At 42.0% G+C, this 26555-nt stretch overlaps 1 protein-coding gene across 1 annotated transcript in view; it reads left to right on the top strand.

Moving 5' to 3' along the window:
* Nucleotides 1–26555, top strand: part of LOC137805053 (zinc finger matrin-type protein 4-like) — a 167477-nt gene that overhangs the window by 114266 nt on the left and 26656 nt on the right. Inside the window, exon 6 of the mRNA XM_068604720.1 lies at nt 26436–26532. Coding sequence (XP_068460821.1) covers nt 26436–26532 — 97 coding nt within the window. The remainder of the gene's footprint in view (nt 1–26435; nt 26533–26555) is intronic.

Genomic DNA, 26555 nt, shown 5'->3' with positions numbered 1-26555 from the left:
AAATTCTTCAAATCTTCTGTTTTCATTCTTCAAATGAAAACATATCTTTTTCTATGTAGACAAACTGCTTTTGTGTTTGAATTTGGTTTACCAAAGGTCTTAGGTTCACAAAAGCAGTGGGATATATGAATACAATGGGTATACATACAAATTTTACATACTTTGTTTGTTTGTCTGTAACTACTTTCATCAAAATGAGAGAGGAACTGAGATCAAATGGGACTGAGGAATAACTTCATACTACAAGTCAAGCTTCATGGGGTGTGTGCAAATGAAAAATTAACGGTCCTTTGTTTTCAAACAAAATATTTACTATGAGTCAAAATATGTACTTTTTATAAAAAAAAATAACTAGTTACTATGTTTACACAGTGTGTATGTTTCATTTTCATTTTTTCAAGAACAGTTTTCACAACAAGAACACAATTTGTACTCTGTACTATGTACTCTTTACCAAGCGCATAGTCGTGTGTTGTGTTGCACAGTTAAACTGAACAGCTGATTTGAGATGATGCCGTCTCTCTGTGGCCAGTGTTTTTTTGCAGCGTACTGCAAAAAAACACTGGCCACAGAGAGACGGCATCATTTTCAGTGGGTAGGTCTGTCTGGTCTCTGACTGAAAGCCAGTGTCTTTTTTGTATCTAATCAGATGGTAGATTAACAATAAAAAGTCAATAGTCAAGTAATGTCAATAATGTGATATGTGTAATTATCAGTGAGAAAAAGCAACATTGGACTACATCTGTAAAGAACTATGATCATTTGTAAGTCCTCTACTGGTTGCCCTCTTGACTAAAACTGTCAGCTTGACCCCTTCTGGAGTCCACCAGTGTGTCACAAGCTATTAACTTTACAGAGAAGGATGGGAGAATGTTCTTGCTTATCCTCTTCCCGTCACAATATGTCAATAGCAATTATAGAAAATTATTTCCGGCTGCCAGAAGAGCAGAGGGAGCCCAGAGGTGTTATAAAGTGTATTGACGCGTGATCGCACCAAATGGGCAAAACAAGTCCTGACAGCTAATTTGACACGGAATCCTACTCCAGGCCTGATTGGTTCTTTATGTCTAAAAGCATGGTTGAGGGCATGGCTGGTGGGCATGGCTAGTTGAGGGCAAAATAAATGGTTGTAGTCAGTTCAGTCCTGTTGGCTATTGAGGTTATGACAACATGATGTCTATTTCAGGTTCAGAACATTTGGTCACTACTAAGCACTGCGATTCAATTTAATTAGTTGTATATTATATAACTTGTGTAACCTGGGATATTGCTCTTTGATGCTTATTTTATTTCAAAAGTTGGAAGTTTTTAGAAAATCAGAGGCTTTATTTTCATTAAAGTCCTCTAGCAGTAGGGTAGAATAATATTCTAAGGCCAATAGTCCGGCAAAACCCTGCAGGATTCCTTTAAAACATTAAGTGTGCAGCATCTTGTCTGTAAAAATGTTGTAGCTGGTAGAGGTGTGTTTTGTTAGAGCAGTGGTTCTCAAACATTTTTTGTAACGCCCCACTTTGGAGGAAGAAAAATGTTCGGGCCCCACCGACCCAACAACATTGGAACAAAATGGTTCAACTTTTTGAGACGCCTCCATTTGTGTTTTTTTTTAATTAATAGATTAAAGAAAATTGAAATCCGAAGTAAACCAGATTGCTCTATCAGACAAAAACTAATAACATGTGCAATCACCTTTGTTAAAATTATGCAAAAAAGTTATATATGTTCAAAAAACAACTAAAATTTGGCAAAAAAGATTATCAAGGAAGCCGGTTGGATCCCTGTTTTCTCCCCATAGTTTCATGTTTAAGTGTCCTTGAGCAAGACACTGAAGCCCCAGTGCTTCATAGCAGCACAAAGCTCCTTAATTACTAGTATCGTCTAGGTACTAGACTAGGTAGTATCGTCTTGTAACCTGACTTTTACGTCTGTTTGTGTCTGGCGGCCGGCTCCCGGCAGTGACAACTCGACTTCCTGGTTGCGACCGAGGAGGGCGGCGAGATCTCGAGCATGCGCAAAGACCAGCTGCTCTGAGCTAAACAAAGTCTAACTTTGCTAAACAAATTGTCTCTCTTTTCTCGTTTTTGGTTTCAGACGTCAAAAACGGAAGGTGTGAACGCAGCGTTACTTAAAGCCATTCCTATTTTTTAGGCGAGGCAAGTTTATTTGTATAGCACATTTCAGCAACAAGGCAATTCAAAGTGCTTCACATAAAACCATTAAAAGCATATTTAAAAACAGTTAAGAAAACATTAAAACAGTCAAGAAAAAATTAAAATAAAATTAATAAAAGTTGCACTGCAGTTTAAGAAATAAAATGCAGTAGTGAGATGCAGCATTGAGTCTGGTTCAATTAAAGGCAACCTCAAACAAAAGTCTGCAAACTGGTTTTAAAGGAGCTAAGGGTCTCAGCAGACCAGCAGCTTTCAGGGACCTTGTTCCAGATATGTGGAGAAAAAAAGCTAAATGCTGCCTCTCCATGTTTAGTTCTGACTCTTGGAACAGAAAGTAGACCAGAACCAGACAACCTGAGGGGTCGGGATGGTTCATAACGTAACAGCAGATCACAAACATACTTTGGCCTTTTTTTTTTTTTTTCACTCAATCTCTTTCGCACTATGCCTGTTTTGTGCTATACACGGAAGAGATGGATTTGCAAACATCAACACAGTCATTATGGAGAGGCTGAAAATGTCAGCGTAATAGCTGCACCACTCAGCATTTGGGCTAATTAGCGTTTCTCTCCAGCGATTATCAATTAGTAATGAAGTGGCAAATCTTCCTATCAGGCAAAACCAGCACTGTGAGCTCATGTAGAGAGGAGAACGGAACCGCAGCAGGCGTAGCAGGTGGCCAAGCTGTTGGGATAGAGAGGGGACGTAGGAGGGGCTGCTGCTGCTGGTGCTGGAGAGAACACACCCTTTATCACTTCTGCCATGGATTGTGGTTATTTGGATCGTGGTCCATGCCTGCTATTCGTTCAATTATTAATTTCTGTCATTCATTGAATGTGTTGTAACTCCATTACATTATTCATTCTGGTTACATGACATCCATGTGTACAGATTGTAAAGCCCTCCGAGGCAAATTTTGTATTTGTGACGTTGGGTTATATACAATAAACTAAATTGAACTTCTCCATGGAGCACTTTTCTATATTCCTCTTTTTATCTTCCTCTGCACCTCCCTTTTCTCTTCTCTAGCCCATTGTCTGCTTACCATTCGCTCTCCCTGACCTGCGACATCCATGCACACTTCTCAACTTGCTGAGAAAGTGCAGTCTGACTCAGATGTAATGAAATATTTAACAGCTTCCATAAAGGAGGAGGTGCTGTTTTCCATGGGTCTGCATATTGTTGTTGTGTATTCAGCACTATGCAGTGTATGGGGAAGAAAGGAATAGGGGGAAAAGACAGCCAAAAGACATGGGCAGGCCATTAGCCCTCGACCGTTCCTGTGTTTGAATAAGAGAAAATAGACTTTTCAGGGGTTAAATGCCAGCTATTGCTGTAGCTCTGATCACCACATGATAGAAAAAAAAAAAACTTTTTTAAAAATAGGTCTTTAAAAGTTCTTCCTTCTGTGTGGAGTTTGCATGTTCTCCCCGTGGTAGTGTGGGTTCTGTCCGGGTTCTCCGGTTTCCTTCCAAAGAAATGCAGGTCAGGTGGACTCTAAATTGCCCATAGATGTGAATGTGAGCGTGAATGGTTGTCTGCCCTGTGATGCCCCTTGACAGCTGGGAATCGGCTCGAGCCCCTAATGAGGATAAGCGGTTTGGATAATGGATGGATGGATGGAATTTCCCAACAATCTCTTTGAGTGTGAAATTTAGATGATGTAAATTCTGCTTGGGAACATTTAAAAAGCCCTCCATCTCAATATCTTATTGTCTGTACAAACTGGCTTTGCACCTGCCTCGGTTCGGATTTAAAAAAAAGTGGCCAATAAAAGTGGTCAGTTCAGCTCAACGCAACTGGCATTGAACCTGACTGTTGAAGACTAAAAAAGCATAAATACAGAACAGAGAAGCAAAGAGAAATAAAAGCTGAAAGTGGCATTGACTGGGCCTTCGAACCTTCACGCACGTCAAGGGTACTTGCTGGACGCCGGAATTTGCTTGACCGTCAGACGTAATTTCATGCGTAGAGCAGCGCTGTTGTCATGCCATTTTGTAGGGGCTCATAATCCCAAGCTTTTTTTTTCCTGATTTCACAGAGATGAGGAAGTGTGTTTTAAAAAAAAACTAAAATCTTCTTATACATCATCCACAGGTCCAATCTAATTCATTTAAAGTGCTGAAGTACTGTAACCGTTGTGAGAATATATGTGACCGTTTTTTCTAAAAAGATTGTTATATTTAAAAAATGTGTAAACTCCTAAACATGACTAAGCCATTATAACACTAAATCACTAATTTAGTATCCCTAAAAACGGCGGATTTCACTCAAAGTACTATGATTGTAACCGTAGAGATTGTGTGAACCTAACAGTAGTAGCAAGAGCACTGTATTATATTATTGGAGTCTCAAGCTGCCAAGCAGGAAACAGAGTTTTTCCTATCTTTTTCTGGCACATTTCGAGGTCCTATAATTTTGTCCTTCCACATGTGTCAGATGACACATGTGGAAAAAGTTGATCAGTCACATAGGTTGTTTGTCATGGTGGGACAAAGGAAAACTCAATGTAGGTAATCTTTCAATTTCTGAAGCAAAAAACACAATTTTTACCAGGTAAACATTCAAAGTTTACCTCGTAAGCCCCAGGGTCCCCTAATTAGGGTTTACCTCATTGTAGCAAGGCATAGTGTATGAAGATACCAGGCATGAAAATCACCTCACGTTTTGGCGAAATTCGCAGTTTTGAGGGGGGGGGGGGGTTGTATTCAGTGAATTGTGATCAGATGTGCGTGCCAGAAGGGAGCACCAGTGCATGGTAATATAATAGTTGATGGTCTATCTAAGTTATGTTACCCAGGAGCTCTGTTGACATAGACTTAGCTAACGTTAGCTACAGCTTGATGAATTGAGTCATTGAACACAGCAGAAGAGAATGCGACGTTAGCCAGCTAGCTAACGCTCTGGTGGAAAGTTATTAGCTAACGCTTCCGTTAATGAGGAGGTAGATTCAGAGGTGAGGGGACTGAGGGTCCGATCACACAGGACGAGACTTTTTAAAGCGCAGCCGCTTAAAAAACTCCTTGACAAAAACGCACCGGGCGTTTTTTTTTTTTTTTCAAGAGAATACGGCAAATAACTATCCTCGAGTTGTGTCTGGATGACGAGAGCTTTAAGTTGTATTTTGAGCAGAGCAGGAGTCAGTTGTAGCGTCTTCTGAGCAGAAGAGTCGTGTTTCCATCTAGAATTGTAAAGCTCTTTTACATGTGTCACTTTCACACATTCATGCATTCCGTGCATTTTACTTATCCTTATTTTCATTCTTTTATTTTTTGCTTTTTATTCCCTGCAGAATCAACTGTAAATATTCAATACTCCCAATTACATATCCACACTGCCTCCTTATTGCACTCTGTTTCATATTTAGCATCAAATGTTTGTTGTGGGTAACATCCTTCTCACCTTTTTCACCCCTGACCTGTTTTCATGCCTGAGATGCGATAAGCAATATTATTATCATATATTATCATAGCAATACTATTATCATATTTATCATAACAACACTGTTATCATATTTTATCATAGCAATACTATTATTATATTTCATCATAGCAGTACTATTATCATATGTTTGTGCAATACAGTAATATCTTAGCCAAATTGCAATTTTGAAGCATTAAAATTAAAACCACAGCAACAGCGTTACACGAAACATCAAAAGCTTTGTGGGCTGGCATCATGAAAGTCTTACGTTTGTTTGGAAGTCATCAATGTGATTTAGCTATTAAGAGAAGCAAGCCAAAGGATCAAAACTTTTACTTTTTTTAAGAGGCGCTATGACTGATTTAAAAATTGGACTACACATATCTTCAGTCCTAAAGTCTCATCAAACATGTGAAATTTGGAAAGAATCTGATCATGTGGAGTCGAGTTACATTGGTTCATTCGCTCATGGGGAAGGATCAAACTTCGCCAATGCTCCGACTTGCCGCCCTATAACGAATCCTTACAATTTTTACAGTGATGAAGAGTCTTATGTCACTTCTAAAAAATGTTGAGTGATCTGATAATTCTGTGAGGAGGAGGGTAAAAAAGTAGAAAACATGTAATTTCCTGTTGCCGTAGGTGAAGCTATGGCTAGTATTCAAAAAGTGAAATTTGTTAGACTACAACACCTGGAAAGAAAGAAAATGCAAAAATTGAGCAATTCACTACATCGCCATTGGGGTTTAAATATTATGAGAAAATTATGGTACATTATCCCTTGTATTGTGTTAGGGTCTGTGGTAATTGTTTTCCTTTTTCGTCAAAACACAATTTTTTCGAACTCACACTTATTGGCCTTTGCTCATTGTCTGCGAAGAACATATTTTAAACAAAACTTTCATCGATCGCACACCGTAACTAGGGTGACCAGACGTCCGGATTTATGTCAGACAGTCCGGATTTTCCATGCCCTGTCCGGCAGCATCAAGCCGGACGCGTATTTGTACTCCTTTTTGGAGCTGTGCGACCACGCCAGCGTTTCAGAGATTGGGCTGTGAGATGCGGAGAAAAGTTGATGTTGTCATCTTCATAAATAGAACATCTTTGATGTGACACCTCGAGTCTTGACCAAGCAGCGAAGGATGTCTACAGCGGCCGTTTCGCAATATGCGATCTACTCTGTGCTTGATAAGAAAACTCACAACTGAAAGTTTAGGTTCTCTGAATACTACTGTTGTTGAGTCACACAATTTCATTTTAGGATGTTTTCAGGCGAGAAGTTAGTTGTTTAAGCATCAAATCTGTGGTCTGTTTGTCGAGAATCAGTCAACTTAAATGCTACGGAAAATGCTGCAAGACATTGCTGTGACTTTGTCGCCGGCCGCATGTTCCGTAGTTAAGGGTTAACCAATGATATAGGGTTAGAACAGTGGGGGATTTTATTATTATCCATGTCATATTTATATATAGCTAAGGGGCTGTACTGTACACCCTTGTCAATCAATCTACTCCGTGCAGTGTCTCCTGTACAGTACAGAATATGTTCGGCTAAAAAGCCAGCGAGTGGCGCCAGGACAAAGAGGCACGGTCAGAGGACCTCGTAGATTGATCATTAGAATGAAATTTGTTAAACATGTTTGGGCTTTTTTTTTTTTAATCCGCGAAAGTTTGAACTTTGAGAGTGTTTAAATGAAAGAAATGTGAGAAAATGTTAATGCCTGCCTGAGAAAAGTGTTTAAAAGTGTGTGGTTATGGGTTTTACGGCCTTAAAACATGTATAGTAATTGTAAAAAATAAAGCTGATTACTTCGCGGATTTCGTCCATTGCGGGGTTTTTTTGGAACGTATCCCCCGCGATATACGAGGGACCACTGTGTGTGTATATATATCTATATAGATATCTAGATATCTATATAGATATCTAGATATCTATATAGATATCTAGATATCTATATAGATATCTAGATATCTATATAGATATATATATAGATATATATCCTTAAACCTGAATTTACTCAAGGAATCCAAAGAAACAAAGGAAGATTTTGTCAGTGCTCACTTGAAAAGACAACATTCGGACACTAAATTTAGTTTAGCCAGTCAAACACTGCAACAAACAAATTGTGTTTTTTCCGACTCCATCGTAGCAGTTAATGCGTTTCTGACTGATATGATCTAACTGTTAGATAGGAGAGGGATGACAGGAAGACAATGTGTTAAATTCTAACACATTGTCTTCCTCTTATCCCTCTCCTATGCTTTCCAGCTCTTCCGTCTACAGAGACATTTAGTTGCAGTTCTCAAGATGTCGATCTTGGCTGTATTATATTTGCCACTCTATTTCATCCTAAAATATCTATTAATAATGTAATAGCTGGCTGATTAAGACCTTTAAGGAAACAGGGCAAAGTCTGTTCTCAGGTACAATTTAAAGACTAGATTGGACCAGCAGGTCCAAGCATTTTGTGTGTGTGTGTGTATATATATATATATATATATATATATATATATATATGTACACTGCTGCCGTCATTTTTATCTGCCGAGGGAATTTACGGAGATTCTGCTAGTCGCTGTTTACATCCCTCCGACCCCCAACAACAGTGACAAAAACGCGGCACTTTGTGAACTGTACCAGGCCATCAGCGAACAACAGACGGCTCACCCAGACGGCTTCACCATCTTTGCTGGGGATTTCAACCATGCAAACCTCAAGACTGTCCTTCCAAAAGTACACCAGCATGTTGATTTCCCAACAAGAGGAGACAACATTTTGGATTTGGTCTACACATCACACAAAGGAGCGTACAAGGCCTCTCCCCTCCCCCACATAGGACTCTCTGACCACATCACCGTCATGCTATTGCCAGCATACAGACCCAGGGTGAAAGTCTCCAGACCGGTTCTGAAGCAGGTCCGGGTGTCGCCGGAGGGGGCCTCCTCCACTCTCCAAGACTGCTTTGACTCAACAGACTGGGGAATGTTTAAGCACACATACAACAACCACACATACATTGGGGAGTACACAGACACCGTTACTTCTTACATCAGTAAGTGCATTGATGATGTGACCCACGTAAAGACCATCATCACTCAGGCTAACCAGAAGCCATGGCTGACAGGGGAAGTCCATCGGCTGCTGAGGGCCAGAAACAAGGCTTTCAGAGCTGGGGACAAAACGAACCTGAGAACAGCGAGAGCCAACCTGTCTCACGGCATCAGGTAAGCAAAACAAGACCACGTGAATAAAATAACCCGTCACTTTCAAGACAGCAGAGACACACGCAGCCTGTGGCAGGGCGTTCAAACCATCACAGACTATAAACCCGCGCCACAGACCTGCGCCAGCAACATCTCTCTGCTCAACGACCTCAACAGCTTCTTTGCACGGTTTGAAGCTCAGAACAACACTCGTCCACACAAGACTCCGCCTCCTCCCCACGATCAGGTTCTGTGCCTGTCTGCTGCCAGCGTGAAGAGGACTCTCTCCACCATCAACACCCACAAGGCAACAGGTCCAGACAACATACCTGGTCATGTGTTGCGAGACTGCGCAGAGGAGCTTAAGGACGTCTTCACGGATGTCTTCAATACTTCTCTGAGACAAGCTGTTGTTCCGTCATGCTTTAAGACCACTACCATCATACCTGTGCCAAAGACATCCACTCCGTCCTGCTTCAATGACTATCGTCCAGTGGCACTCACCCCGATAATCATGAAGTGCTTTGAACGACTAGTCATGTCGCATATCAAATCCACCCCCCCCCCCCACACCCTGGACCCTTTCCAGTTTGCATACCGGGCCAAACGGTCCACAGAGGATGCAATCTGCTCCGCTCTCCACCCAGCCCTCACCCACTTGGACAAAAAAGACTCATATGTGATAATGCTGTTCATAGACTTCAGTTCAGCATTCAATACCATCCTCCCACAACAACTTATCTACAAACTTGACCAGCTGGGGCTCAACACCTCGCTGTGTAACTGGCTGCTGGACTTCCTCAGTGACACAAGCGGTACGTGTCGGCAACAACACCTCGAGCAGCATCACATTGAGCACCTGGGCCCCTCTGGGCTGTGTGCTCAGTCCTATGCTCTTCACCTTGCTGACTCACGACTGCAGAACCAGCTACAGCACCAACCACATGGTCAAGTTCGCAGACGACACAACGCTGATAGATCTCATCTCTAGATCTTGACTTTCGGAAAGGCCACACTCATCACCCATCACTGACCATCAACGGTGCTGATATTGAGCAGGTCAGCAGCACCAAATTCCTGGGGGTGGACATCAGTGAGGACCTCTCATGGACAGCCAACACGACATCGCTGGCAAAATAAGCACAGAGGCGCCTCTACTTCCTCTGCAAGCTGAGGAAAGCGGGAAGCCCCCCATCCATCATGTGCACCTTTTACTGTGGCACCATCAAGAGCATCACTGTGTGGGGCGGAAGCTGCACAGACTACAACTGAAAAGCTCTGCAGCGCATCGTGAATGCAGCTGGAAGAATCATCGGTGCTTCACTCCCCCCCCTCCCCTCCCTGGGGGACATATACAACACATGCCTCACCCGCAAGGTGACCTTGATTGTGAGCGACCCATGCCACCCCTCACACGGTCTCTTCCGCCTCCTGCCCTCTGGTAGGAGATACCGGAGCCTCCGAGCTCGCACCACCAGGCTGTCCAACAGCTTCATCCACCAGGCTGTCAGGAAGCTGAACTCTCTCCCCACCGTCTAACTCCGTCCTCTTCAGACTCACATGTCGAAATGCTGAAAGGGAGTTACAGTCATTTATTACAGTCATTTATTTATCATTTATTAGTTGGAATGCTGCAAGCATTCCAACTATTGTTCTTCAAATCTTTATTAAACTTATTATTAGTTGGAATGCTGCAAGCATTCCAACTATTGTTCTTCAAATCTTTATTAAACTTATTATTAGTTGGAATGCTGCAAGCATTCCAACTATTGTTCTTCAAATCTTTATTAAACTTATTATTATTATTATTATTATTATTTTTATTATTCTATTTCTTCCATCCATATTTTGGACCTCTTAAACTCCTTCATATTTTCAGCTACAGAAAAAAGTTCAATTATTCAAATATTCAGCTACTTAAGGACACGATAGCTATGCCTTTTCATATTTCTTACTTTTCAAATTTCCAAATTATTAAGCTTTTTATGATTTTTTTTATAATGGGACCCAATGGGGAAATCTTCAAATCATCTTCAACTTCAAACGTTTACAGTTTCTTCATATGTTGAGCTTGAGACGATATTTAAAATTTCAAATGTTGACAAAACCCTCAGCTATTAATCTACGCTTTTACATTTTTCATATCTTCTCAAATTTTAAAATTATTCAGCTTTTTATCAAATTAAAAATGAATGGTTTCCAATGAAGAACATCTTCAAATCCGCTTTCAACTCTTTAACAGGAGCCTTTTAGTCTGTGCATCTGCAGGCTGAAGGCACTTGAACGACCCCACACGCGAACGGGTGCGCACGTGCACGTGCGTGAACGGTCGCGCACGTAAACGGCCGTGCACGCACGTGAACGGCAGCATAAGTGAACGCTCACTAACGTGAAACGGCCGCGCGAACGGCAGCGCTAAAGTGTTATTATGGTCGCGTGCACGTTCGCGTGTGTGTGCGCGCGCGTGTGTGCAAGTCACTTCAGTTACAGACGTCAGGATTAACAGCGTCACTGACGTTCACTTTCTGAGGTTTAACAGATGGTTTTGTAGACACACGGCAACCCAATAATATCAGGCGTATGACCAACTGCGCCTGTGGATCAGTGGTTAGCAACTCCGTCTTAGAAGCAAAGGGTCAGTGGTTCAAACCCCACCTATGGCTGACTTTAATTTTTTTTTTTAAAAAAGCTTTTTTTTTTCTTCTCTTGGACTGGACACCCGGGCGGGCTGGGTCGTATGTTTGACACCCCTGATTTAGATGATGCAGTTTTCCTTTCAACTTTTCCAATTATACATTTAATTTTCAAATATATTCAGCTTTTTTAAGCTTTATTCAACTATATTTCACTATGTTCAGCTATGTTTAGCAATTCCTTTCAAATATTTCAGCTTTATGCTTCAGCTTTTTTGCATTCCAACGCATTTTCAGCAGGAAATGCTCTTCCTAGTTATTATTATTATTATTTTTATTATTCTATTTCTTCCATCCGTATTTTGGACCTCTTAAACTCCTTCATATTTTCAGCTACAGAAAAAAGTTCAATTATTCAAATATTCAGCTACTTAAGGACACAATAGCTATGCCTTTTCATATTTCTTACTTTTCAAATTTCCAAATTATTAAGCTTTTTATGATTTTTTTTATAATGGGACCCAATGGGGAAATCTTCAAATCATCTTCAACTTCAAACGTTTACAGTTTCTTCATATGTTGAGCTTGAGACGATATTTAAAATTTCAAATGTTGACAAAACCCTCAGCTATTAATCTACGCTTTTACATTTTTCATATCTTCTCAAATTTTAAAATTATTCAGCTTTTTATCAAATTAAAAATGAATGGTTTCCAATGAAGAACATCTTCAAATCCGCTTTCAACTCTTTAACAGGAGCCTTTTAGTCTGTGCATCTGCAGGCTGAAGGCACTTGAACGACCCCACACGCGAACGGGTGCGCACGTGCACGTGCGTGAACGGTCGCGCACGTAAACGGCCGTGCACGCACGTGAACGGCAGCATACGTGAACGCTCACTAACGTGAAACGGCCGCGCAAACGGCAGCGCTAAAGTGTTATTATGGTCGCGTGCACGTTCGCGTGTGTGTGCGCGCGCGTGTGTGCAAGTCACTTCAGTTACAGACGTCAGGATTAACAGCGTCACTGACGTTCACTTTCTGAGGTTTAACAGATGGTTTTGTAGATACACGGCAACCCAATAATATCAGACGTCTGACCAACTGCGCCTGTGGATCAGTGGTTAGCAACTCCGTCTTAGAAGCAAAGGGTCAGTGGTTCAAACCCCACCTATGGCTGACTTTCATTTTTTTTTTAAAAAGCTTTTTTTTTCTTCTTCTCTTGGACTGGACACCCGGGCGGGCTGGGTCGTATGTTTGACACCCCTGATTTAGATGATGCAGTTTTCCTTTCAACTTTTCCAATTATACATTTAATTTTCAAATATATTCAGCTTTTTTAAGCTTTATTCAACTATATTTCACTATGTTCAGCTATATTTAGCAATTTCTTTCAAATATTTCAGCTTTATGCTTCAGCTTTTTTGCATTCCAACGCATTTTCAGCAGGAAATGCTCTTCCTAGTTTTTATTATTATTCTATTTCTTCCATCCGTATTTTGGACCTCTTAAACTCCTTCATATTTTCAGCTACAGAAAAAAGTTCAATTATTCAAATATTCAGCTACTTAAGGACACGATAGCTATGCCTTTTCATATTTCTTACTTTTCAAATTTCCAAATTATTAAGCTTTTTATGATTTTTTTTATAATGGGACCCAATGGGGAAATCTTCAAATCATCTTCAACTTCAAACGTTTACAGTTTCTTCATATGTTGAGCTTGAGACGATATTTAAAATTTCAAATGTTGACAAAACCCTCAGCTATTAATCTACGCTTTTACATTTTTCATATCTTCTCAAATTTTAAAATTATTCAGCTTTTTATCAAATTAAAAATGAATGGTTTCCAATGAAGAACATCTTCAAATCCGCTTTCAACTCTTTAACAGGAGCCTTTTAGTCTGTGCATCTGCAGGCTGAAGGCACTTGAACGACCCCACACGCGAACGGGTGCGCACGTGCACGTGCGTGAACGGTCGCGCACGTAAACGGCCGTGCACGCACGTGAACGGCAGCATAAGTGAACGCTCACTAACGTGAAACGGCCGCGCGAACGGCAGCGCTAAAGTGTTATTATGGTCGCGTGCACGTTCGCGTGTGTGTGCGCGCGCGTGTGTGCAAGTCACTTCAGTTACAGACGTCAGGATTAACAGCGTCACTGACGTTCACTTTCTGAGGTTTAACAGATGGTTTTGTAGACACACGGCAAGCCAATAATATCAGGCGTATGACCAACTGCGCCTGTGGATCAGTGGTTAGCAACTCCGTCTTAGAAGCAAAGGGTCAGTGGTTCAAACCCCACCTATGGCTGACTTTAATTTTTTTTTTTTAAAAAAGCTTTTTTTTTTCTTCTCTTGGACTGGACACCCGGGCGGGCTGGGTCGTATGTTTGACACCCCTGATTTAGATGATGCAGTTTTCCTTTCAACTTTTCCAATTATACATTTAATTTTCAAATATATTCAGCTTTTTTAAGCTTTATTCAACTATATTTCACTATGTTCAGCTATATTTAGCAATTTCTTTCAAATATTTCAGCTTTATGCTTCAGCTTTTTTGCATTCCAACGCATTTTCAGCAGGAAATGCTCTTCCTAGTTATTATTCTATTTCTTCCATCCGTATTTTGGACCTCTTCAACTCTTTCATATTTTCAGCTACAGAAAAAAGTTCAATTATAAAAATATTCAGTTACCTAAGGACACGATGGCTAAGACCTTTCATATTTCTGACTTTTCAAATCTTTGAATTATTAAGCTTTTTATGATTTTTTTTATAATGGGACCCAATGGGGAAATCTTCAAATCATCTTCAACTTCAAACGTTTACAGTTTCTTCATACATTGAGCTTGAGACAATATTTAAAATTCCAAATGTTGACAAAACCTTTAGCTATTAATCTACGCTTTTACATTTTTCATATTTTCTCAAATTTTAAAATTATTCAGCTTTTTATCAAAAAAAAATGAATGGTTTCCAATGAAGAACATCTTCAAATCCGCTTTCAACTCTTCAACTTCAAAAGGGAAAGGCTCTGTCATGCCTCCAGCTAGAGACACCATTCCACCTTTAAAATGTTGACAAAACGTTTTTGCTGTTATTGTATTACTCATCTTTTCGATATATCCTATATTGTTTTAACTGTCGGCGTTTTCGTTTTATAGTTTTTCCGCACCTTTTCTGCCTTTCTCATTATTGTGTGTTGGGCAGCTCAGAGCAGTGACGTAATACTCCAGAGCGAGGGCACTTGGCGATACACATATTTTAAACTTGCTCTCTACTCCAAACCGTATACTCTTTGGACATAATTTATAGCTCAAAACGTTGGAAATCTTGTCTTCTGCCGTAAACTGCGGTCGATAGGAATCCAACAGATAAGACGTGTTGAGGTCCGACTGAATGGGAGAGCCGGTCCGTCCCCAGCAGCAGCCCTTTGGTCTGTGCATCTACAGGCAGCAGGCACGTAAGCGGCCGCACACGCGAACGGGTCGCGCACATGAACGGCCGTGCTCGCGCGTGAACGTGTTATTATGGTCGCGTGCACGTTCGTGTGTGTGTGTGCGCGCGCGTGTGTGCAGGTCACTTTGGTTATAAACGTCAGGATTAACAGCGTCACTGACGTTCACGTTGAGGTTTGACGGATGGTTTTGTAGACACTCAGTAATATCAGGTCTCTCACCAACTGCACCTGTAGATCAGTGGTTAGCAACTCCGCCTTAGGAGCAAAGGGTCAGTGGTTCAAACCCCACCTATGACAGATTTTAATTTTTCAAAAAAACTTTTTTTTTTCTTCTGTTGGACTGGACACTGTGGCGGGCCGGGTCGTATGTTTGACACCCCTGATTTAGATGATGCAGTTTTCCTTTCAACTTTTCCAATTATACATTTAAACGACAATGATTTTCAACAGTTCAATGAAATGACTTCGAACTGTAACATTTTTCAGCAGGTATTTTGCCTTTTCTATATTTTCAGTAATGATTTGCTATTTATTTATATATTCATCTATTCCGCAATTTTCAGCTATATTAATATATTCAGCTGTTTTTACATATATTCAGCTATTCTTTCATTTTCAAATATATTTAGCTATATTTAGCTAATTTAAGCTATATTCCACTATGTTCAGCTATATTCAGCTATTTCTTTCAAATATTTCAGCTATAAGCTTCAGCTTTTTGCATTCCAACGCATTTTCAGCAGGAAATGCTCTTTCTAGTTTATAGTTTAGTCCTTCATAGTCTTAATAGTTCCTAATTTATATTTATGTTGTCTATATGTATTTGTTGTCCTTTTAAAAAAAAAAGGGTTAAACTGTTTTTTTGCACTTTATTATTTATTATTATCATTATTATTTGCACAATTTCACTATATGTTGGACAGAAGAGAAACGTACTTTCGATCTTCTGTAAGTTTGCACTGCACATTGCACAAAATTGATAATAAAAACGACTTCGATATATATATATATATATATATATCCAAGTCAATAGGTGGTATGGGTTGTCATCATTCTAAACCAGGGGTGTCAAACTCATTTTAGTGAAGGGGCTGCCTTCACTAAAATGAGTAAAGTCCTAAAGTCCTCAAGTGGGCCGGACAAGTAAAATCACAGCATAATAACGCATAAATAACAACAATATTTCTCGAGTTTGACACCTATGTTCTAAACAGTAACTGCATCTTACCTATATTTAGAAGGTGTGCAGACCTTCAGTCCGCTGCATAAAGTGTGTATCGTTGCCACAGCAACAAGTGCCAACTGACGTAGGAATATATTGGCTTAATATCAACGAGTAGCCATACTATTTATTACACCTCGGCATTTTTCTTTTTACAACTATCAACAGTCATCCTTTCCAGGTACCTTGGTGGCCCGGCACATTAGGTGGGATCCTTCTAAACTACTGGCAAATGCCCCGGCATCTTGTAGAATTAGTGGCAACTGCTCGTAGATGCCGGGGAATCTCACAGATGCCGGGGCATCTGAGGTGGTAACCGGACATGCCGCCACATGCAAACGGCTATGCCTCTATGAGGTGCTGGTGCCACGATTTGAACTTGCCCTCTCTCCATTGATGTGGAGGCGGTTCCGCTTGCAGCATTCTATCTAAAGTCCTGTTCAGTTCAGTTCCCTGTCAGGCCGACAATTGCAGAGAACTTTTGCAGGTGGCAGTTATCAGAGTTGTATTTAAAGTCCAAGGTGTATATAAAGTAGAGGAATGGAGCCAGAACGGGGTTCCTTGTGGGGCCTCCATGCTGCAGGACACCAAGTCTGACTCACACTTCCGTATCCGCAGCAGCGCCATGTGGGACGAGCCGCAAATGACTCACAGTGATGGATAATGGGGCTGCTGTATAATCTTTCACCTTTTCAAAAATTATTTAAGGAGCAAGCTGTCAAAGAGCCACTGCAGAGCAGACTCTCGCTGCCTGCTGCAAAACCTTTGTCAGCTTATGACTGCATCTGGGGACAACTGTGCAAAATTGAAATCTCTGCTCTGTTGGTGGCAAACTGACAGAGTGGTTTTTGTGCAGCTTATCAGAGGGAACATGAAAGGGAAAGATTCATTTGGGAAATATTTCCCTCAATCAAAATGTTAGAAGGAAATAGCTGACATTAATATCTGAGAAATAAGTTGTTAAAAAACTGCCACTACCTTGAAAGAAGTTAATAACAACACTTTCTACATTTCAGCTGAGTATTCTTTGGTGAGTCGGTAGAGTAAACAATCATTCATGGGGAAAATTTGAAATTAAAGAGAATATGGAAATGTGATTCAATGGACAGTGCGACATTTACGTTCTCTTGGCCTTCTGCTCTGAGGCATATTTATAAAGGAGTTAACTCAATTGTGAGACCGAGGCAATCAAGACTGTCATTTTTAATACTACAATAAGACTAAAACAACATGACAGCAATCACACCAGGTGCTCATAATTTGCAGTTCCTGGCTTCGCTATCCTCACGTTTCTGACTTTGCGAATGTAGCTAACATCTGAGCTTTGATGGTGCAGAGCCATGCGTCTAACTCACAGAGACCCGCCGCCAACCTAGCAAATAAAATACACTTATTACATGTACCGTTATCATTAAAGTAGGGAGGGTAATACCTAAACATGTGACACACTGAGCCAAAGCAATGGCGGCGCGTGCACAACGCGAGGCTAAGCGTTTTTCCGGATTTAGCAAAATAGTAGTTATCTGCCTATTTGTCTTAAGGCTGTTCACTAAAGCTAATGCTGCATCTTCTGTCTCTACCCAGCATCTATGGGTCGAGGAGAGGATGGGTGAAGATTTAGGGAGGAACAGGCTCTGCACTTAACATGGTTATCACTACGTGGCTATTACCTCAGGGATCCCGAAGCAAATGATAGTACTCACCGATTTGAGTATAACACCCGGCCTTTAATCTCACTCCGCAGTTGTGTCATTAGGATTTTATATGAGAGTATCGGTATCCTCTAGGATGTTTTCAGTTATTTTTACTGTAGGTCCTCTAGATAGGTTGTACCTCGTTACCAACCCTCATCAAGCAAGTATATATCACGTTTATACCATCTTGCTACCTATTTTTAATCCATTCCTTTTTGAAGACACACTCCACATGTTTGTAGCCAACCCTTCTTACCTTAAGATCCTTTGACTGCTTCAGTCGTCACCTCTGAATCACACTTTTCAGGACAGGGGAACACAGATCACATCCTTGAGGAAAACTGGAGTCCCTTAAAAGTTTGGTCTCAGCGTACAAGTTGTAAAACAGGTTTTATTTTGCTTTCATACTTTTTTTCTTGCCCTTTATAAAATCATGTTTCTTTTCTATGAAACCAGTATAAAAACACATGCAGAGGTTAGTTGCAACTCAGTAATTGTCTAAATATAGACTATCCCAGGTCAACTATCAGTCATCTGTAGAAAAATACACATACCGAGGTTAGTTGCAATTCAGGGATTATCTACATATAGACGCCATGAGATGACTTTTTTCTTTTTATAGCAGACAAAAGAGCCTTATCCGTTCACACAACATTAGTTACACAATATCTACTATATAGTGATGATTTTACATTCTAATAAATAATATAGCAATGATTATACATTCTAAAAATCGGGCATGAAATTGAGTCAGGGGTGAAAAAGGTAAGAAGGCTATTACCCCTCTGGGGGAGGTCTGGGGGCATGCTCCCCTTAAAGAAAAATTTAAATATTCCATATTTTAAAGCATTAATCTGATGCATTTTAAGATGCTTTTTTGCCAACCTGGGGAGAGCTAGAGAAACTTAACTTTAGCCATGAGTCAAAAATCAGTATGGCCTCCTTAGTAAGTATGGCCGTGTCTACTACCAAACACTTGCACACTTCGAACACTGAATTTCAGTGCTCAGGGCGCCACACTTACAAATCCAGCAGAATTCAGTGCACTGAAAGTACCCGGATGGCGCACTGTAAACGGTCAAAAAATTAAGTGTAAAATGATGGACACTACTCGCACTAAACGGGCGCCATCTTGGCTACGTAGCGGAAGAGGAGGAGCCCTTTCCGCCAGCTTTTCATTAATTTATTTATATCCTCCTGCCGCGATTGTGTAGGTGTCGCAGTTTACACATGGGTTGGAGAAAGGGGTACACAAGGGACAAAAAAAGGGTAAGAAATGCGTTCATTTTGTCAGTTTTAGTTTCGTGGGTATCACAAGCACATTTGTGGACGTGACTTGCGGCTTAATTTCGCGGGTGCCGCGAGCAGATTTGCGTCCGTCACTTCCGCCAATTGGTTAACGTAGGTGTTCCATTTGATACAGCACTTATCAGCGACCGAGTGCACTACAGATGTTAGTGCACTGTATAAGAGTGCACTGTATTGCAGTGTTCTTCGTAAAGTGTTCGGTAGTAGACAGGGCCTAATATGTAAGCCATTTTATGCCGGCCTGTCACTGGGTCTCACACCAATTATGGGGCGATGGGAATTGACGACGACTAATTGGGGACAAGTCATTAAAAACTCATCATGCATTATATATCATTGCATATGATGTGTGCTGGTCAACCAGTCTAAAATGAATTTTTGACTAATTTTTACCAGCATACAATGAAGTCAAACTGCGTATCCGCTACGCAAATTGTGTACAAGTTGGCAGGTCTGCTTATTGATAGAAAGGTGGACCTTTCTACCTTTTGCCTTGTCAGTCCCCTCAACTTAAAATCTACCTTCTCAAAAATGGTAGCGTTAGCTAATAATTTTAGCATTAGCTAGCTGGCTAACGTTGCGTTCTCTCCTGCTGTGCTCAATGACTCAATTCATCAAGATCCTGGGTAGCTTAAGATAAACCAGAAAATATTATATTACCATGCACTCACGCTCACTTCTGGCACGCACACCTGTTCGCAACTCACTGAATCGCAGTTCACTGAATCTCGCGCTCCCTTCTGGCATGCCCCACACCCCCCCACAACCCTCCAAAAAAATTCTACACGATTCACATAGGTCACCTATTTTGGTTTCAAAACAGCGAATTTTGCAGAAAGATGAGAAATTTCCATGTCTGAAATATAGTAATGATGCAGCATATATCTCCCTGGATGCTAATACTGCGCTTGCAATTAAAGAACTCCATACTGCTGTTGAGAGTTGATAAATGGATGGATGGATGTAATTATATTTGTTCAGGAGGAGGCGCTGTTGCGCCTCATATGGCATGACACCACTTCCTTACAAGGACGATGTTCGCTCTCTTTTTCTCTCTGTCTTACCTGACTCTCACGGAGAAGCAGCTTGTCATATAAATAAACAACAACGTGCATTAATGGCTGAAGACACAAACGTCTGAACGTCCGTTCATTCCTCAGAATTATGATTCCGCTGTGCAGGTCGGCAGAATGTATAAGCCTACCTGTCAACAACTGCCATTAGCAAACTATAGACTGAACACATAGAGGCATCCTTTATTGTTCCGGGTGATTACAACCACTCCAACCTAAAGTCTGTACTCCCCAAATGTCATCAGCATGCCCCACTTGAGGAGACAAGATCCTAAACCTTGTTTACACCAAGGTGGCTGAGGCCTACAAAGCCATTCCCCTTCCCCACCTTGGACAGTCGGACCATATCTCTTTGTTCCTATTCCCCAAGTACACACAACTCATCAAGCGTGAGAAACCATCAGTGTAAACAGTTAAAGTGTGGCCAGAAGGAGCAGATACACTACAGCACCGGTTTTAACACACAGACTGGAGTACGTTTGTGATTTAGGCCACCCTGGACTCCCACACGGACATAGACTCTTATGCCTCCTTCAGCACCAACATCAATAACTTGGGCGGAGAAACTCCAGGCAAAACGACTGGTTCCAGATCAGCCGCAGTTGTGCGTGTTGAATGTCATGTCTGTGCAGGGTCAGTGTGGTGGTTTTGTTGATAGATTTAGACAACATGTATTTTTGTTGACACTAAGTGTTGTGTATATATATATATATATATATATATATATATATATATATATATATATATATATATATATATATATATATATATGGTAATGAGTGTTGGAATGCATGTTAAATATTTAACTGCAAAGTAATGTGTGATACCTCTTTTTTTTGCATTGAATCACATGGGGAAAGGGGATGTTTGCTGAAATTGATTGGCTGGCCCTACCAAAAAAAAATCCACCAGCCGCCACTGGTCACCTTCCTTAAAAACATTACAACATTCCCAAATCAGAAGCCGTGGATGAGCAGAGAGGTCCGCCTACTATTGAAGGAACGGAACATCGCCTTCAGATCAGGTGATGCACAAGCCTACAGCTCATCCAGAGTCAACCTGAAGAGGGGCATCAAAAAGGCCAAGCACAACCACAAACTATGGACTGGGGAGTACTTTAACAACCCCCGACGCATGTGGCATCCAGTCATCCAGGCCATTAGAAATTACAAACCCTCCAATACCACACCTACCCTCAACTAGCAATGCCTCCTATCCTGATGACCTTAATAACTTGTATGCCTGCTTTGACAGGGACAACCATGAGGCGGAGGCCATCAAGACTGTGCCCCTTGCAGACCACCAGCTCCTTACCCTCTCCCCACGGACGTGTGTGCTGTGCTTAGCAGGAACAATGCACGCAAGGCTGCTGGCCCTGATGGCATCTCCGGCCACTTGCTCAAGGCTTGTGCTGGGACTACTCAAATGCCAAAGCACTTCACTACATTGAGCCTAAATGACTTCCGCCCGGTTACACTTACCCCCATCATTATGAAGTGCTTAAAGACTAGTCCAGGATCAGCTCAAAACCTGCCGACAACCCACACTTGACCCCCTCCATTTTGCGTACCGCCAGAACAAGAAACTTCACTCCGCCCTCCTACCTGGATAACAACACCTACATAAGAATGCTGTTCATCGATTTCAGACACCTCATCAACCCTCACCCGGGACACTGGCGTTTCACAGGGCTCTGTGCTGAGTCCTCTCCTCTGCTCCCTGTTCACCTATGACCGCATGCCTGTATATAGTTTCAACACCATCATTAAGTTTGTAGACGACAACCATAGTGGGCCTCGTCAACAACAATGATGAGTCGGCCTACAGGGAGTAGGTGCGGCACCTGGCGGCGTGGTGCGCCAACAACAACCTGACCCTAACCACCAAGAAGACCAAAGAACTCATTGTGGACTTCAGGAAGTTAAAGCGCTGCACACACTCCCCCATCTACAGCCTGGGTTTCAACATCTCAGAGGACCTCTCGTGGACCCTCAACCCTGGTCAAGAAGGCACGCTAGTGTCTCTTCTTCCTGAGGAAACTGAAGAAGGTCCACATGTCTCCTGTCACGGCTCGGCTCTTGGGTCGCAACACAGAGGAGATACATGCGGACTGTAGTCGAGATACAAAAACCTTCTATTCAGATAACATGGCAGTTTAACATGTAAGCCCGGAGTTTCCCCCTCACCAGAACACTGGAGCAAATGATCCTACTATCCCCTTCGGGGATAGGTGGGAGGACTGGGGCGGCGGGACTGGGGCAGCGGGACTAGGGAGGACTGGGGCGGCGCTGTCCAAGCAATTAGCACCGGCCTGCACCTGTAAGACACACCCACACATGCGCGCACATACATACACACCCGCACACATACACACATAGACACACACACACCCAAGGCCCTGCCTAACCTAGAGGGCCGTCACACTCCTCTGATACTGGTGAACACCAGTGCACCATTGAGAGCATCCTTACAAACTGCATTATAGTTTGATATGGCAACTGCTCTGCCTCAGACCGGAAAGTTGTGCAGAGGGTGGTGAAAACCACCCAACGCAACACCCTTGCCATTGAGTCCATCAACCTCAAGCGTTGCTTACGAAGAGCGCACCGCATCGTAAGGGGCCCCACTCACAGACCCAGCCACAGACTGTTTTCCCTCCTCCCCTCTGGGAGACGCTGTAGAAACCTCAGTTCCAGGACCAGCAAGCTCAGGACCAGTTTATTTTACTCAGCTGTCAACACCCTTAACCTTTCCAACACTGAGGTCATTTTCAGTCGATTTTCTCGTTTTGACATACTGTCTTGAATTCACCTTTTTAAGGCACTTGCATATAAGATACATACCCATGTTTTACGTCAAGCCTATTCAACTAGTGGCCCCAGGGCCGGATACGGCCCGTTTGAATTTAACTTTGGCCCGCAAGACTGCCTGCAAATCAGTTTAGAGCGTATTCACGTGACGTCATCATCTCAATCGCGCCATCTTCGGATCCACCTAGTTAGCCTGCTGCTGGTGGGAGTCAATGGATTTTGCTATGGATTTTGCGTACTGGAGACAAGTTTTTACACACAGGAAAGTTTTAAGGTGTACAAAAGTCTGCAGACCTATACCGAATGTTTCCCTGATTTTACTCGATCGACACGTTATGTGGTAAACTCGTTTTTCGCAACCAGTTGCGGCGGAAAGCCGGCGCGGCTTGTGTCCCGTTACCCCGAGTTACCATCGTCACATAGCCCGGTCACGTTCCTGTAAAACATTTTTCATTTCCGCTATCGACCATGGGACATTACCAACTATTTCTCCGTTATGCTTGTTGTGTAAATATCACAAATAACACTAATGTCGGAACATTAAGCACCCCGTGTCTGGGTTCATACTACAATCCGTAGTCGCACACAGCTGTCTCCGGCTCCAGGACGAGTGTCTGGATGAAGCCGCTTCCAGCGCTCATTCAGGGGGACCAGCAGTGACTGTTTGGCTGGCCTTGCTGAGCGCTGTTGCCATGTAGCCAGTGTTTTATTTTACCTTGAAATGAATCACAGAGTAAATGCAGACATGTTCATGGCTTTCTCCAAAGTTTCCATCCAGTTACTTTTGCGCAAGTGAAAGACATTGATTTTTGCTCGGCGAAAAAGCTAAAGGAGATTATTGACAAGAGTTTGTCAATGGAAACGTGCCCACAGCCCGATGTATCAACAGAAACACATGAAAACAGTCATAACGCTCATACGTGAGTGAAACCGAAGTAAGTTAGATGCATTATTTGAGAAGCTGGACAAGTTGAAGTACAAGCCTGTCTTGTTGAGCTGATAAACCCATATTCTGAAATATTAGTCCCACATCCAACAATAAGGCACAGTACAATAATCACAAGACACGCCGTTTTGAACTGAAATTGTGTCTCCTTCAGGATATAATGGTCATTTCTTAAGAAGAGCGGCATAAAACACAGCAAAACAATGCCGTGCATGGACCCCAACATAGCCGCCAAAGCTTGTTGTGGTCACGTGGGTGAATACGCTCTATAGCTTGGTAAGAAGAAAAAAAACTAACGGACATCTAACCCAGAGCCATTGAGTTTCACTGTTGCCTCAAACAAACCTGGATGGTTACATCTTTATGTTACGCACCTGTGTTGGTTGCCGTAACCCACTCCTCACTTGAGCTCTAGTCTGGCTGCCCACTGAAACACCTGCGCTAGCTGACGCTACCATTAAGCTCCGAAATGTCTCTCTCAAAGCCTAAGCGTTGTAAAGTTGACTGAAAACCGCCAATTCCAAAGTGAATGGACTGAAAAGTATTTCTTTACTTTACCAGCCGTAATGAGCAACAAACCAATGTGTTTATTGGGCAGCGACTCCATTGCTGTGATGAAAGAATACAATGTTAACAGGCACTACAAGTCGAATTACTGCTCATTATTTGACCAGTTTTCCTGAGGGCTCTGATAAACGGAAGAGGAAAGTAAACGGACTGTTAGCATCTTTTCAACGAGGTGAGTGTGCCCTTCAGGCTGATTTTTACTTGGGTTTTACGCAGAGACGCAAGCACGCAAGACACGCATGGCCGACCTTGCGTGGTCAAATCGGCCATTTTGCGTGTTTCCGTGCGTCACCCCAAATTTCTGACTATCCGTCAAAGCTACGCGAGCCGTACGCAGCCCACAAGGCTGTGTTTGGTCCGCTAACCACGTCCTTTCTGAGTCTCTCATTTCCGGTTTCATAGCATAATACCGCTGTTTTTAAAAGCCATAGCAGAAACACGAACAATGGATCCCGTTGAAGAACGTTTGGCTGAAGAGGTCCACAAATATGAGCATTTATAAAAACCCGTCTGGCGGAGTATAAGGACACGCAGATGGAGGTGAATTCCTGGCGGGAGATATCTGTGAACGTCGGTGTGCAGGTCGACTCTAAACGGTCGTTGCGCCACCTGCTGTCCTGGCGTATGGAAAACGCAGAGGAACTTAAATCAAAACGAGTCCGTCAATCCGACTGCGTGGCCAGCCGTAGTTGGAGTTGCAGAAGTATAATTCAGCCTTGAGTCGCTTTCGCATGGAACAAGAGAGAGCCATGATAGCATTAAATGGATTTACAAAAAGTATGCTTGTTGGTTACAGATGGAGCTTCTGCTATGACCGGTAGAGTGAAAGGGATGGTGGCCTGGTTGGCAGCCGTAACCCCGCATATGCAGTTTTTACACTGCATCATTCATCTGGCTGTACTGTGTGCAAAACTCAGCAGTGATCTGAAGAAAAACATGGACAAGGTTTTAAACATAGTGAATTTCATTCGCTCAACCTCCAGCCTTCAACATTGCCTCTTCCGTAGGTTGCTTGCTGACGCATCTGCAGAGCACATTGACTTGCTGGTTCATAGTGATGTCAGGTTGCTCAGCAAAGGAAAGGTTTAGGAATGTTTCTGTGAACTCCGTCAGGAGATTTTGGCTTTCCTTCACACACTTCTTGAAGTGCATGTTGGATGAACAGTTTATGGTAATGTTTATGGCATTTTTGGACACTTGAACACTTTCAATCTAGAAGTTCAAGGGCGGGAAAAGTCCATCGCTAATTTGGTTGAGAGGCTGTGCGCCTTCAAAACAAAGTTAATTAAGTTAATTCAAAATTTCTTGCCAAATTTTGTAGTTTTAAATAGATTTTTCAAAAATATCACGTACCCCCCGCTCCCTCCCTAACGTTTAGCAGAACAAACAATGTGAAAATAAGATCGATTTAAGTGATGAGTCGCTAAAAGAAGAAGAGAGTTGAGTGTTTAGATGTCGCTTGTAATGGAGGAATTTCACACAATTAGCTTTGTTTTTAGCTAGAGCTGAAACCAGTACGTTATCGGCTAACACACACAGTGAAACCCAAAGTGATGCAATACGCCTACGAAAAGAAGTCTGGTACAACTTGAGCTGGATTGATACAAATTGTACAATTTATGTATATAAAAATGTCTTTATATGGAAATAAAAAATAAAAGTAGAAGTATCTGAAGTACTTTTCAGATACCACTGTGAAATGCGTTTTCCTGGGATCAAACAGTCTGGTAATTTTGAAAAAACAAAATTGTGTGTCCACTCACAGTAACACAGAAATGTATCTCCTCCAAGAATATGTTTTTGAAGAAAGTTTGTCTTGTTTCACAGTGTGCAAGAAGCAAAGTTAAATGTATTTATTAGTTAGGGATTTTATTGTATAATCCCATGAAAATTCAGGTTTAAAAATGTGTTTCTGTTTGATTCCAGGTCTGAAACGGAGCTATACCTGTGAAGTCTGCAGCGTCACATTGAACTCGGTGGCACAGTACCATGCACACTTGCAGGGCTCAAAGCACCAAAACAAGTGAGTCGATCCTGCCACTGTTC

Source organism: Clinocottus analis, unplaced genomic scaffold (genome assembly GCF_023055335.1).
Source record: "Clinocottus analis isolate CAN_PGR_092001 unplaced genomic scaffold, fCliAna1.0.p SCAF_7, whole genome shotgun sequence".
NCBI classification, from domain to species: Eukaryota; Metazoa; Chordata; class Actinopteri; order Perciformes; family Cottidae; genus Clinocottus; species Clinocottus analis.
The sequence above is the reverse complement of the archived record's forward strand: the minus strand, read 5'-3'. Positions and strand labels throughout refer to the sequence as shown.